The following is a 15656-nucleotide window of genomic DNA, read 5'->3' on the forward strand; positions in this document are numbered from 1 at the left end:
GACCAACCATATTGAGAACATACTATAAGACAAGCAGTGTGTTAATTTCTGAGTCTACAAAGATAAATAAAACACAGTCACTGATCATGAATATAGTCTAGTGGGCTGAGATATGTACATAAAATAAAGCATGAAAATATAAGGGTACTTTAAAAAGTTAGTGCAAAGTGGAATTGAAAGATATTGGTGCAAAACTTTTTGCAATACATGCATAGTTTTTTTTTTTAACATGCATTTCCATGAACTTTTTGAAGACCCCTAGAAAGCATAATTTCAAAATAAACTTATCTTTTAATCCCATTTTCCATAAAATTTTGAAGTATCCTTATATACATATTAGTGGTCTGTACAGCACATTACAGGGGTTACCAATGGAACAGGGGGTAGAGGAGGAAAAGATTTCAGAGATGACTACTTGGAGGATGTATTATGAACTGAATTTTATCAGATGAATACAAAGTCAGTCTGGTGAACAAGAGAGTTTAGAAAAGTTTATGGAGAGAATAACATGAGCAAATACACAGAAATGAGGAACAGCACAGTGTCACTGGAAAACTGTCAACACTTCTGTGTTGCTTGGATTATCAATCATAGAACACAGAATGGTGAGAGAGGAGTCTGGAGGGTAGGCATGAACTTTATCTTGCAGACCATATTAAGGTTTTAAAATTTCTTCCTCTGCTTCAGGGAAGCAATTGAACAATTTTAAATTTGGAAGCGACTTGGTAAGATGAGCACATTAAAAAGAACATTGTGGGCAGGCGCTGTGGCGAAGTGGGTTAACGCCCTGGCCTGAAGCGCCGGCATCCCATATGGGTGCCCGTTCGAGACCTGGTTGCTCCACTTCCGATCCAGCTGTCTGCTATGGCCTGGGAAAGCAGTAGAAGATGGCCCAAGTCCTTGGGCCCCTGCATCTGCGTGGGAGACCCAGAAGCTCCTGGCTCCTGGCTTCAGATTGGCACAGCTCTGGCCATTGTGGCCAACTGGGGAGTGAATCATTGGATGGAAGACCTCTCTCTCTCTCCCTCTCCTCTCTCTGTGTAATAAATAAATAAATGAATCTTTTTTTTTTTAAAAGAGCGTTGTATAGAACTAAAAAACCAAACCAGGATTCGACATCCTTAATGAAATAATGAAACCAGGAAATGACCATTGATGATTACTAAAACCACTAGGAGAAAAGCTAAAAGGCCATAATTACATATGGCCAGAAAAGGCTAACAACATCTGACCAATCTTAGCAGGACAAAAAGAGCATCTATCATATATTGTGTACCTCCTGGTATGATAGAATAGGAAGTACAGTGCACCACCTATGTAGTTGTCTTTCCTAAAAAAAATTAAACCCGGGTTTATCAATCCTTTAGATCTATCAATTTACAAGTAACTCTAAAGTGAGAAGAACATGTTTGAACATTATCTTGGGTATGCAATTGAAAAAATGAAGAATGTGGAAAATTCTATAGGACAAGCAACTCACTTTCTCAATAATTGTCTAAGAAAAAAAAAAGGAGAGCTTAGATGTTAAAAATGCTGAGAACATAAAATAACCAAGTACAATATGTGGACCTTCATTGCATCGTGAATTAAACAAATCAACTGCAAAACACACATTTATGAGATAGAGAAATCTGAATACTAACTAGATGCTTGATGATATTGAGGAATGCTTTAAAATTTTTATACATGATAATGGAATTGTAGCTATTGTTTTATAGTCCTACATGTCCTTGTGGAGCTATTCATTCTTTTTTAGTCTAAGTATCTCTGTTGTTCAGATTGAGTAATCTCTGGTGTTCTGTCTTCAAGCCACTGCTTCTACCTCTGTCCTCTATATTTTGCTGTTTCATTTTGGTTATTGTATTTTTCATTTCTAAAACTTCCCATTTGGTTCCTCTTTGTATATTCTGTTTGGTTCAAAGGTGTTCATACTTGATTGTTAATTCCAACCTCTGTATCATCTTAATGTTGGTGTCGATTTCTCTCATTCAAGTTGAGATGGTTCTTGGTGTGACAATGGTTGTCAATGGTATCTAAGACATTCAAGGTACTAATATTGTAGAAATGTGAATCTTATTTAAATCTTGTTTTAACAGGTCCTTTCTGACACTGCACCATAAGGGAAAAGGGGATGCTGCCTTATTATTGTCTGGTAGGGATGAAGTTGAGGTTTTTCATTTAGCCTTCATGGATAGGGTGAAGGGTGCCTCATTACTGCTGAGCAGGGGTGGAAACTTAGCTCCTATGTGGCCTCCACCAATATACTTACTACATTACCACTGAATGACAGTGGAAGTCCTGACTGTACTAGGCTTCCTCTGATACCATCTAGCAGAAAAGGGGAGGGGTACCCCATTACCATAGTGTAGGGATGGAAGTCAGGCTCTCTATGTGGTCTCCACTGAAACCTGGGGGGCTCTTTAAACTCAGAGAATATTAAAGTCCCAAAGTGCTACTTCACTTTCACTGACATAAGATGGCAGTAGAAATATAGACCAGTGCCTGTCTTGTTATAACTGGACAAGAGTAAAGTCTGGACTTCCCACTTAGCCTTTGTTGACAGCAGTAGGACCACAGTTTTTTCCTATGATACTTGGCTGGAGTAGAACAATTATTGTCTGAAAGTTGTCTATCTTGCTAGACTGCCCCTTCCCTAGTCTTTAGTTTAGAAAGGACAGGTTTTTTCCTTGGGACTTTTGTTTTCTCTGCCCATTGTTGTTTTCAGGTTGCTGGCTTCTTCATGACCCAGTATAGGTCATATGAAGCAAAAAAGAAAACTGTGGGACTTCATTGCCCTGTTATTTCTTGGATTCTGAGGTCCTTATCTGGTCTGCCTCATTCTCTACACCTTTAAGAGTCCTGTTATAGCTGTTATGCAAATACTATCCTCCTGGAGTTGGCAGAAGATCCCAGGAGAAATGCATCTACTTCATCTTTTCCAGAAGCATTAGTCCCATTGTGGCTATGTTTTAAGAGATTCTTCATCTTTTAGAAATAATACTGAAATGTTAAAGAATAAAATGATATAATATATGGTATATTTTTCAAAATAATCTAAGGGGAAAAGAGTGAAAATATACATGTAACATGATCAGCCCCCTGTACTGCAACAAACCATGAATCCAAAGTACTAAAAAATGCATCTTTCCTGAACATGTACAGATTTTTATGTCACTATCCTCTAAACAACACAGCATAACAACTATTTACATAGTATCTACATTGTAGTAGGATTTATAAATAATCTAGAGATGCTTTAAAGTATATAGGAGGATATGTGTAAGTAATATACAACTGCTACACCATTTTGTATAAGAAATTTGAGCATGTATACATTTTAGTATATGCAGGGGGTCCTGGAACCAATCCCTCACGGATACTGAGGGACAATTGTTACTGTTCCAGCTGGGTGATGGATCCATAAGTATTCATTTCTCTTTTCACTTTTGCCTAAGAGAGAATAAATGCTTGAATAAAGGCAGCAATACTAGAAATAGAAAAAGGTATTTAGCGGTAAGGCTGGAAAGAGTTGGTGATTAACTGGACATGGGTAGCAGCTTGATGGTTAGGTAAGTGTTAGCTCCAAAAATGGAGATGGAGAATTTAAGAGACTTTGACTCCAATTTTGATATCTGACTGATGATAGATTTCCAGCCCCACCACTTGCCTTTCCTTTTGTCCCTATATCTGAGAAGGTGATAGGCAAGTCCATGTGCTCCTTTCTTTGGTGCCAGTGAGAATACTCATGATAGCCACAGCCCCTAATCCTAGTATAATTCAAAATCCAGCACCCTTTCTCTGATCTCTCAAACTTCTTGGAGAGTGAATTGGGAGTCTTCTCTGCTCTTTCCAGAAAGCCCATTAAGTGAGTAGTTAACACTATACTCCTTTTTGGTATCTGTACAGCATCATCAGTCTTAGCTCCAAACTAAATTTAGGGAACAGGGATCTGTCTTGCCTACTTATGGTGACTACAACATGAAAAGAGAAGGTTATTTTTGTAAGTGGCTGTAGGGAACAGGAAAGAGAAAGTCCAGTTTGGGCATACTGCACCTGAGACATGTGGATACAAAGTATATAGCACTCAGAATTGTTGTTTTATTTTTCCTATAAGCCTCCAAATTCTTTCTTCTTTTGGGTTAAGAATTTTTATAGATTTTATCAAAAAATGGAAGCTAAATAAAAACCATAATAATGATAATAATACTTAGCAGTTATTGAGGCAAGTTTAACCCAAATTTTACAAATGAGGATAATTGAGGCTTTAAAACCCCATAATGTGTAGGTTGTTAAACTGTGTTCCAATGTAGATGAGTGAAACTGCAGAGCTGGGCTCTATTTACTACGCCATACTTCCTCTCTATGAGAACATTAAAGTAAGTTGAAAATCTGCATCACTTACTTCATAGTATACAGCATGTAGAGAATATCAGCTTGCTCCTGTAAGCTTGACGTCTCCTTCAACTGCAAAACCAGTGCCTGGAAGTCCACTTCCCCAGACTGGTCTCTAGGAAGATGTACTTCTACACGAACAGTTGGAACCTTGAGTTTGAGAAATGGTGAAAAGAATTAAGTCCATCAGGGCTCAACTTAAACAATGCCCTAGAATGAGTCATCTTTTTACCCCCAAACCTTTTCCATAAGCATTCTCTCAATGTCAATGAAAAGCAAAGTGAAAATAATGAGGCCTTCAGCATGTATGACACAGCAATCTAGTTTTCTTAAAGCTTGATTAGAAAAACTTGTCTGGGGCTGGTGCTGTGGCATAGCAGGTTAAGCTGCCGCTTATGACCCGGCATCCCATGTCAGAGTACCAACCAGTTCAAGTTCTGGCTTCTCCGCTTCCCATTCAGCTCTTTCTCTGCTGATGTGCCTGCGAAAGCGGTGGAAGACGGCCCAAGTGCTTGGGCCCCTCCCTCCATGTGGGAGACAAGGATGGAGTTTCTGGCTGTTAGCTTTGGCCTAGCCCAGTTCTGGCTGCTGCAGCCACTTGGGGTGTGAATCAACAGATGGAAGATCGCTCTATCACTCTCTCTCTCCCCCTCAATCTCTGCTGCTCTGCCTTTCAAATCAATCTTTTAAAAAAAGAAAAAGAAAGAAAAACTTGCTCACTTCAAATGTGAACTGAAAAGGACATGTATCTTCACCAGGATAGCATTTTGCCTACCACTACTTACTAACAGTAGCTATATTATTTTCCACAAAGGCAGTAGTTTTGCAAAAAGCTGATGGAAATATCTAATGTGCAAGTTTACCTGGTCCTCCTGTGAGGGATGAGATGAGTCAAGTAAGTTGAGTGAAGGGCGAGAAGCCTGAAATAACTTTGTAGGAAGATACATGTGAACATCTGCAAGAGGTTGACATTTATGGGAAAGGTTAGATAATTAGAAGACAAATAAAAATGTATGGTTGACCCAAACAACGAGGTCACATATGGGTCAATTCTTTATAGAACAAGAATGACAAATTTTTCCCTTCTTGGGAGTATCAACAAAAATATGAATATTAGATAATTTAAATAGTGTCCAACTAATCAATAAATACATTTTGAATTGAATTTCTAGAATTATAGCATAAAGATGTACACATAAGAAATTAAAATTACTAATATAATAAATAACACAATGGTGCTATTATCGATACTTTGATAGAATATCACATATAACAGATAGAACATCATTATGTTTTATATTTTCTAGCTTTCCAAGGAGAATATCCGATTGCTTGCAGTTGGATTTCCCTAGAATATGTGGATGAATGATACTATCTAGGAAATGAAAAAATATAGTGGCTGACCAACGTTAAGATATTCCTAAGATTTTTTTTTTACTTACAGTCCATTGTTGAAATACTTACCATAAACTCTAAGGAGAGACTTTCTGGTCATTTTCACCATTTTACAGATACAGAAAGAGAGATACAGATACTTACTTGTTCAAGTAAGTAAGTAGCAGAGCTGGGAATTAAGCTCAAGTTTACTGATTTGCAATCAAGAAGTATAAATTAATAAAGTTTCTCTCTTCACATAAGTCTTTTCTCCAGGAGGCATACCCCAAGGGTATGTTATGTATTTCCCCATTATGAATGCTTAGTGATTCCCCAATTTTCATGTTTAATATCATTTGTTAGTAATAGTCAATCAAGTTTTAGGTAGCAAGAGCATGCATCTCAATCATTCTTATTATCTGTAAAATGTTAATATTCAGGTCCTCTCCGTGGCCAAGGAGCCCTTTTCTCCTTTCATATGCAGCTACCATGGAGTCTCTGAACACTCTTAGGAACCATGACTACTCCTGGCAAAATGTAGTAGGAGATATCCTCCATTGCAAATACTACTGGAGGAGGGTAGGTCGGGAAGATAATGGCCAAACTGTGAAGAGTGAGTACTGTATGACAAATATAGCTCTACATTGCTAGAACAATAACTGTAAAAGTTACAGCTGGAGGCTGGTGTTGTGATGTACTGGATTAAGCCTTTGCTTGTGACCCCCAGTATCACCTAACAGTGTTGCTTCAAGTCTCAGCTGCTCCATTTCTTTTTTTTTAAAGAATTTATTTAGTTAGTTAACAGGTAGAGTTACAGGGAGAAAGGTCTTGCATTTTCTGGTTCACTCCCCAGATGGCTGCAATGGCTGGAGTTGCACTGATCTGAAGCCAGGAGCCAAGAGCTTCCTCCAGGTCTCCCACATGGGTGCAGGGGCTCAAGCACTTAGGTCATCCTCAACTGCTTTCTCAGGCCACTGCAGAGAGCTGATTCAGAAGAGGAGCAGTTGGGACTTAAACCGGCGCCCATATGGGATTCCAGCATAGCAGGCGGAGTGAGGCTTAGCGCACTATGCCACAGAGCCGGCCCCTCGCTGCTCCACTTCTGATCCTGCATCTCTAATGCATCTAGGAAGGTAGTGGAAGATGGCCCAAGTAATTTGGGACCCTATCATCCATGTGGAAGACTCAGATGCAGTTCCAAGCTCCTGGCTTCAGCCTAGCTGAGCCCTGGCCATTGCAGCCATTTGGAAGATTCTTTCTCTCCCTCTCTCTCTCTCTCTCTCTCTCTGTTACTATTCCTTTTAAATAAATAAAATAAATCTTTAAAAGAAGTAACAGATGGCTCAAGGGAATCAAACGTGGCTTATTTAAGGGAGACTATCTCCCTTCCCATTGTATGGTCATATTGTAATAGTTCTACAATTGCTTTCTCTTTAAACAAAATTACTGTCAAAGGAGTAATTTTTCCAAAGGAAAAGCCCTTTTTTAGCATCCCCCACTTTGATGTTAAAATCGAATACACTTGATGTCCCTTGGTCTGCTGCTTCTTACTATGTTACTGGTTAAGCCAGACAACTATACGATCTGTAGCAAAACTATATCCCATTCATTAATTTTACAGATATTTGAGTGTCTAACATGTTCTAAGTGCTGTCTGAGATACTGGGGATAAAGCAGTGGAGAAAACAAAGTTACTGCTTACATTGTCATCAATGCCCGCCCCCATCCTGCTCTTCACGTCATCCTGTGCCTGACTCCAGTGAGTCATGGCATTACTCACTCTGTACATGCAGCTCCTTGGCCTTGGTCACCAAGGACATTAAGTCGCAGGTTGTTTGTACAGCAGCTCGGAACCGATTTAGCCCTCCCTTCTGTGAGGCAGGTGCTAGTTTAGGATGGGGAGCAGTGTGTGCCAAAAGGTGATCTAAATAACGAGCAACTTCATCACCACAGCGAGCTGCAAGGTTAGTGGGGGGAGGGGAAGGAGAAAAAACAAATATGTTAGTTATTTCACAATCATCCCTAGGAAAGAGAATGACTCACTCCTCTGCTCACAACACAGCTTTGGAAGTAGGTTGCTTTTGGCTCATGAGGGAAAAAAGGTCCTGATCACTATATAGCTTTAAGATTTAGAGAGAGACTATGTCTGTTTACCAGGGCCAACCTGTTTTTCAGTTTTGCTGAGACAATGTTAGGGTTCCTGAAAGCAGAATGAGCTAATTCTAGGACAGGTGGAGCAAGCACTTCATAATCTGTGTGTGTGTGTGTGTGTGTTTGCACATGTGTGTGACAGTTGGAGTGATGGCAGCAGTGGTGGAGGAGGAGCAAAACAAGGCCCTTCAAGCCCCAGTAGAATGAGGAGACTTGGGTGAGAAAGGGTCAAGGGAGGTCAAGGGCCTTCCACCAAATATTTAGCCTCCCTCTTAAACAGATTCTACTAAGGACAATAATAATAACCAGTGAAAAAAGAAATCTTCACATGACATTGGTATAGAAAGGACTATGGCTCACACACTGGTGTTTTTAGTCATGTCATTTCTTTATTCATCAAATATTTATTGGTTAGTATTTACCAGGTAGTGTACTAGGTAGGTGCTGAGGTTTCAGGGTGAAGAAGATAGATACAGTCTCTAGGCTCTTGGGCTCCCCCTTCTCCATACACCTATAATTGTCTCTGAATATGGATACTGGAACCAAAAATACACATATACCCTGTGGGTACTTAATATTTCAGACTTTACATGAATAGCTACAATGTTTATAGAAGGAAATGCACACTGTCCTTATCAATACTGAAGTCTGCTAAGTCAGTTATGCGTCATCTAGTTTTCAGATGATCTTCAGCGATCTTTCCAGATGTTTTTTCATGCTTTCATGTGACTACTGGGAACCAGAAGAGTCTTAAGAATGGAACTCATAGTCAGTGACTTCCTGGTAACAAATATTGTACCTTGAGTACAATCTAGATGGCAGGAGGATTATGAAATATATAGAAGGAAACTGTTTACCTAGAGAACGGCTGGCAAGCAATAAGCATACCCATTGTGAGACCACTCATGAGTAAACCCAGAAGTGGGAAAGTGACTCACAATGTTATAATTCCAAATGTAGTGATATATAGCATTAAAAAGATATATTTCAGAAAGCAATCCAAGGGAATGAGTGCTACAGATCCATAATTACTCATGGAATAGCAAACAACCTCCATATATGATTATCCCTATCTAATTTTCAAAGTGTTTTATGCCAAGATTGGTTGTTATTGATGACAGTAAATCTCCTTACTTTTAATGTACTTTTCCAACAAAGAAATTCAAACTAGTTTAGATCTTATAAATAAAATACAGACTGAATGAAGTGGGGAATTAATGAGTAAATGCTGAGCCCAAACAAGTAGAGTCTTGACTAGCACAAAGACCTCTCCAGAGATTCTGATTTGCTCCTCTTATGTTATATAAAGTAATCTTATTAAATTTAATATTTTTATGCTTTATAATATCAAAAAGCAGCACATGTATAACTTTCCTATCTCACACTTGATTAGATTAAATCTCTCTCACTCATCGCTGCTTCTTCCTACTTCAAAATCACCAGCCACTTCAAATGCCTGGGAGAGAAATCCTCCCCAGTTTTAGTAAGGGACAGTCCAACTCCATGTTCCACAATTACCACAGGGATATTAGACCAAAACCCAAAGGTAAGTAGAGGGGTGAAAAGTAAAGCCAAACAAAAGTAGAAATCTAAGTGTATTAAACAGGAGTGAGGATGGTACACTGTGAGACTGCTGGCAGCACCAATTATTAAGGACAACGCTAAACAATCATTTGTATTCTTGTCTAGTCGGGCTAGCGCTTACAAAGCCTCCTTACCAGTACTGGTTGAATTGTAACCATCCATCCAGTCACCTGATTCCAGCTCATCATAGTTGTCATCATAATCTTCACTGTACAGCTTACCCTCAGGTCCAGGGTCCATGAAGCTCAAGTGTGTACAACAAGATGTTGTCAAAAACTCTGATAATTTACCTGTTTGGATCCTGATGAGTACAGAGAGTAGATAGAAATTAGAAAAGCAGGGAGATTCTTTTTAAAACAACACAATCCCAGTTGACAAAAGGGCACATAGATTGTCTTTTGATGGATTATTAATGTTTATATATTAGTATCAATTTTGTAAAAGGGAAATCAAACAGAACTGCTAGGCATAATGTTCAACTTAAATAGCTAGGGAACTGTGTTAATACAGGTTATAATTATGGGTTCATAATCCATTGCCAGAACAATTTTGCTCTCCACTGCCATATAACAGGCCACCTCAAATGTTCATGGAAAAATGCATTTCAAAAATTTTTGCATCAAAATAAGCTTACCTTTTAATTCCATTCTTCAAAAACTTATTTTTTTTACTTTATTTGAGATGGAGATAAAGAGGGAGATTGAAATGGAGAGGGAGAACATAGAGACAGAAAGAGAGTGAGAGAGAGAATGCTGCTATTCACTGGTTTACTCCCCAAATGCCTGCAATAGCCAAAGCTGGCCCAGGCTGAAGCCAGGAGCTGGGAACTCCATCCAGAGCTCCTACATGGGTGGCAGAGACCCAACTACTTGAAACATCACTGCTGGCTCCTGAGATGTACAATAACAACAGGCAGGAGTTGGGAGTGGAGCTGGGACTCAAATGCATCATTCCCATGTGGAATGTGGATGCCCAAGTGGCATTTTAACCACTACATCAAATGCCCGCCCCAACTAACTTTTTGAAGCACTCTCATGCCAAACATCTGGTAAAAATTTGCATTGGCTACCAGAGAAGCCAGGAAAGAATGAAGATGAGTCATAACAAATCTACCACATCATTAAAAAAAATCCAGAAAAGACCATTTGAACGTAAAAGATGGTACCTGGAAATTCTGTTACAATGAATTTTAAGACCCCTTCTTTATAAAGTCAGTTACAAAATCCAAAAGGAAAGTCAATAGTACTAATTTTTTAATGAAGCCAGCTTGAAGGGGCTGCTAGTGGCCACACCTTGGACAATTTGAACATTGAAATAATGACAGGGATGAATCATGACATACTGAATAAAGTAAGAATTCATGAATCTATGCTGATACTAAACTACAAAATCAAAGGGAGTGTAGAAAGCTCTTTTTTTTTTCCAACAAATAAATGTGCAGAGTGACAAACACAAAAACACCATTTTACAACTCCATTAGTGATAATTAGCAAGTCAATGGAAGCTAACACCACTTAGTTAAAGACAACTGGTGTTGGGGAAAGGATATGGAGAAATCTGCCATACATTATTTAACCAAGTGGTCAAGGTTAACATCACCAATAATGTGACAAACTAGTCTAATGTGTCTTCTGTTATGATGCACTGAGAAGGATGGCGGTGAATACTTGTAACTTTGTGTTACCTTGGCATCCATTTTGAATCTAAGTTTAACTTTATCAGCAGCAAGGCTCAGTCATCCATGACCCAGTTTACAGTTCTACACGTCCTCCAGTATTCAGTGTGGTCAATCCAGGTATCTGTCTTACACATCTTCCTCTTGGTGACCACTTCCTTATGGGACAGCTGAGTGCAACCTGTTTGGCTAGCTCCTCTGACCTCCATGCCTTCACATAGACTGTGCAGATATGCCACAGTAACCACCTCTCAGTCACAGTGTGACTTTGTGGAACTCATACCTGCCTGCTTTAAATCCATAAATTAATGCTTGTTATGGGACACCTGTTTGGATAATGCCCTAGACTCTAATAAAGGTGTTGTCCCACAGAAAGGCTTGTCTCTTCCTACTCTTGTGTTTCAAGAATTATGTGACACATAGGTCTTCAAGTATGTTGTGTATTCCTTCTGTAAGTAATAAATATTTATTTACATCTTGTGTCTCTCCTAGTCACTGAAGGAGTGCTCTCTCTACCTTGAAGATACTAGATCAAAACAACAACTCAACATCACTAGGTAATACTCCTATCAAAATCATACAGCTTGAATCTAATTATGAGGAAACAACCAGAACAATCCAAATTGAGAGATACTGTGTAAAATTACTGATCTTAATTCTTCAAAACTGTAATAAAAACTGTCATGACAAATTAACAAAATTCTGGGGAGCTATTCTGGATTAAGACACCAAAGAGATATGACAACTAAATGTGTGATCTTCAGTGGGATCCTGAACTGAGAAAAAAGGCTATGTAAAAGCATTACTGGGACAACTGGGTAATTCTGATTATGGTCTCCACAATTAGATATCAGTTACAAGAGTCCCACTTTTATCCATGGTTTCACTTTCCATGGCTATAGCTACTCATGGTCAACTACAGTCTGAAAATATTAAATGGAAATTCTGGAAACAAATAATCCATAAGTTTTAAATATATTTTAAGTATATATTATATTATTATTGTTCTACTTCATTATCAGTTACTGTTGTTAATCTCTTACTGTGCCTAATGTATAAATTAAACTTTATCATAGCTATGTATGTATGGGAAAAAATAATGTACATATGATTCAGTACTATCTGGGGTTTCAGGCACCCACTAGGGGTTTTGGAACATATCCTTTGAGGATAAGGTTAAACTACTCTAGTGTATCAATATTAAATTTCCTCAGTGTGAGAATTATATTGTATTTAAATATAAGAATGTTCTGTTCTTAGATGATAGAAACTGAAATACTTAGGGTTAAAGAGTCATGACGTCTATGAATAACAAAAAAATGTGCATATATGTCTATTTTATATAGTGTTTGAGGGGTGTATTTTGTGTGTGTGGGCATGTATATATATACATGAGAGAAGAGGAGGGAGGAAAGAAAGGGAGGAAGGGAGGAAAGTGGGGAGGAGGTAGAGAGACACACAGTGGATAAAATGTTAACAACAGGTCAATCTTGAGAGACTATGTGGGTGTTCAGTATTCTTTGTGCAAATTTCTTTTTTTTTTAAATTTTTTTTTGACAGGCAGAGTGGACAGTGAGAGAGAGAGACAGAGAGAAAGGTCTTCCTTTGCCGTTGGTTCACCCTCCAATGGCCGCTGCGGCCGGCGCACCACGCTGATCCGAGGGCAGGAGCCAGGTGCTTCTCCTGGTCTCCCATGGGGTGCAGGGCCCAAGGACTTGGGCCATCCTCCACTGCACTCCCTGGCCACAGCAGAGAGCTGGCCTGGAAGAGGGGCAACCGGGACAGAATCCGGCGCCCCGACTGGGACTAGAACCCGGTGTTCCGGCGCCGCAAGGCGGAGGATTAGCCTAGTGAGCCGCGGCGCCGGCCATTTTGTGCAAATTTCTAGGGGAAAAGCAACCAGAATAAAAAAAAATTGGTAACCTCTTTTTGTTTTTGAAAGAATAAGTTTTCTTGTCCTCTGAAATTTAGGCAAAGAACAGGTTGGGTAAAACTTCCAACCTTCCTCTATAACATTTAAGTTCCTTGATTCATTCTATCAAATACTAGCTCATCTGAGTATGGTGGGATTCTGCTGTTGAAGACACACAGAAAAGCATCATAACTCTGCTATTACTATAGCCAGCTCCCAAATTTCATTTCACTAAAAGGTGTATAAAGGTCACTTACCTTGCCCCACCAAAATAGCCATCCTGCATTTTTCGTAGTGCTGCCAAGATACTTGAATTTAAGCTGGTTCCATCCTCATCTTGAAATAAAGAGAATTTTAAAAACAATCTTTGTGGCTTTAACTTTGAAGTAAGGGAAACTCTTTCAGTTATTTCAAACAAACATTCTAGAGGTTATGGTACAAATGAGACACCCTGTATTTCCACAACTCAACTGAGAACCAACAACACTGCAGAGTGGGCAAATGACAAGGAATGATGACCAGTTGACAGGCTCCTCAAAGATATTATGTTACTTATCATTAAGTACTTAGCACAGTGCCCCATGGCAAAATACTTAGTAACCACCGAATGCTGACAATAACAATAGAAACTAATTGTTGAATGTTACGTGCTAAGTACCATGCTTAGCATTTTATAAACTCATGTATTATATAAAGAGGCTTGGCTTAGGTTTGCAGATAGGCATACAAATATCTAAAAAGCTAACAATTATCTGATTTTATTTGACAGGGATCCTACTATACATATTCTTGTTTGATCTGTTTTTTCTAACATATCCTTTGCACAGAAAAAGTGATATCAGAGCAGACATTTAGATTCTTTCGACATTTCAATCAGCACTGTTATGAAAAGCATTGTACTTATATCTTTATGCACTTACTCTGTTATTTCCTTAGGTTAAATTCTTACAAATAGAACTCTTAGGATGAAGGGAACACTTACTAAAAAATTTTACACAGATTGCCAAGTTATTCCCTGAAAAAATTGTGCCAATTATATTTCCACCAACAGTACAGAAAGTAACAGTTTCCCCACACTTCTTTTTTTTTAAAGATTTATTTATTTATTTTAAAGTCAGAGTTACACACAGAGAGAAGGAGATACAGAGCGAGATACAGAGAAGGAGATACAGAGAGATACAGAGAGAGAGAGAGAGGTCTTCCATCTGCTGGTTCACTCTCCAATTGGCTGCAATGGCCGGAGCTGTGCCTATCCGGAGCCAGAAGCTTCTTCTGGGTCTCCCACATGGTTGCAGGGGCCCAAGAACTTGGGCCATTTTCTACTACTGCCTTCCCAGGCCATAGCAGAGAGTTGGATTGGAAGTGGAGCAGCCGGGACTCGAACCGGCGTCCATATAGGATGCTGGCACTGCAGGCGGCAGCTTTACCTACTATGCCACAGCGCCGGCCCCTCCCCACACTTTTAACAATGAATATTGGCCGGCGCCGCGGCTCACTAGGCTAATCCTCCGCCTAGCGGCGCCGGCACACCGGGTTCTAGTCCCGGTCGGGGAGCCGGATTCTGTCCCGGTTGCCCCTCTTCCAGGCCAGCCCTCTGCTGTGGCCAGGGAGTGCAGTGGAGGATGGCCCAGGTGCTTGGGCCCTGCACCCCATGGGAGACCAGGATAAGCACCTGGCTCCTGGCTCCTGCCATCGGATCAGCGCCGGCCGCGGCGGCCATTGGAGGGTGAACCAACGGCAAAGGAAGACCTTTCTCTCTGTCTCTCTCTCTCACTGTCCACTCTGCCTGTCAAAAAATAAAATAAAATAAAATAAAAAATAAAAAAAAAGAAGTACTTTAAAAAAAAAAACAATGAATATTAATAATTTTTAATCCTTGTTCATCTGATAGGTAAAACAAGGAGACATCATTCTAATTTTATTGTCAGTAGGACTTATGAATTGCCTGTTCATGTCTTTCTAATTTTTCATTAGGTAGTTTATCTTTTTTTTTTTTTTGACAGGCAGAGTGGACAGTGAGAGAGAGAGACAGAGAGAAAGGTCTTCCTTTGCCGTTGGTTCACCCTCCAATGGCCGCCGCGGCCGGCGCACCGCGCTGATCCGATGGCAGGAGCCAGGAGCCAGGTGCTTTTCCTGGTCTCCCATGGGATGCAGGGCCCAAGCACCTGGGCCATCCTCCACTGCACTCCCTGACCACAGCAGAGGGCTGGCCTGGAAGAGGGGCAACCGGGACAGAATCCGGCGCCCCAACCGGGACTAGAACCCGGTGTTCCGGCGCCGCTAGGCGGAGGATTAGCCTAGTGAGCCGCGGCGCCGGTAGTTTATCTTTTTTAAAATTGATTTTTAAGAATCTTTGCATGCCGGATGCAGTGGCCATTGGAGGGTGAACCAACGGCAAAGGAAGACCTTTCTCTCTGTCTCTCTCTCTCTCTCACTATCCACTGTGCCTGTCAAAAAAAAAAAAAAAAACTTCGCATATTTTATGAGTAGTGCCCTTTTTCTATCATATTTATGGCAAATATTTTATATAGTTTTGACTTGTCTTCTGACCTCATCCATGACACTATA

General features: G+C 39.9%; 1 protein-coding gene across 4 annotated transcripts in view; it reads right to left on the minus strand.

Annotated features, from left to right (window-relative positions):
• Positions 1–15656, minus strand: part of PHKA1 (phosphorylase kinase regulatory subunit alpha 1) — a 119331-nt gene that overhangs the window by 33804 nt on the left and 69871 nt on the right. For 2 of the 4 annotated variants that reach the window (XM_017349631.3, XM_008272695.4), the window contains exons 17-21: positions 13346–13424; positions 9636–9802; positions 7547–7723; positions 5256–5347; positions 4403–4542 (exon numbers count right to left, since the gene is read on the minus strand). In XM_017349631.3, coding sequence (XP_017205120.2) covers positions 4403–4542; positions 5256–5347; positions 7547–7723; positions 9636–9802; positions 13346–13424 — 655 coding nt within the window. 4 annotated transcript variants of the gene reach the window in all.

The sequence above is a fragment of the Oryctolagus cuniculus genome, chromosome X (assembly GCF_964237555.1).
Source record: "Oryctolagus cuniculus chromosome X, mOryCun1.1, whole genome shotgun sequence".
NCBI classification, from domain to species: domain Eukaryota; kingdom Metazoa; phylum Chordata; class Mammalia; order Lagomorpha; family Leporidae; genus Oryctolagus; species Oryctolagus cuniculus.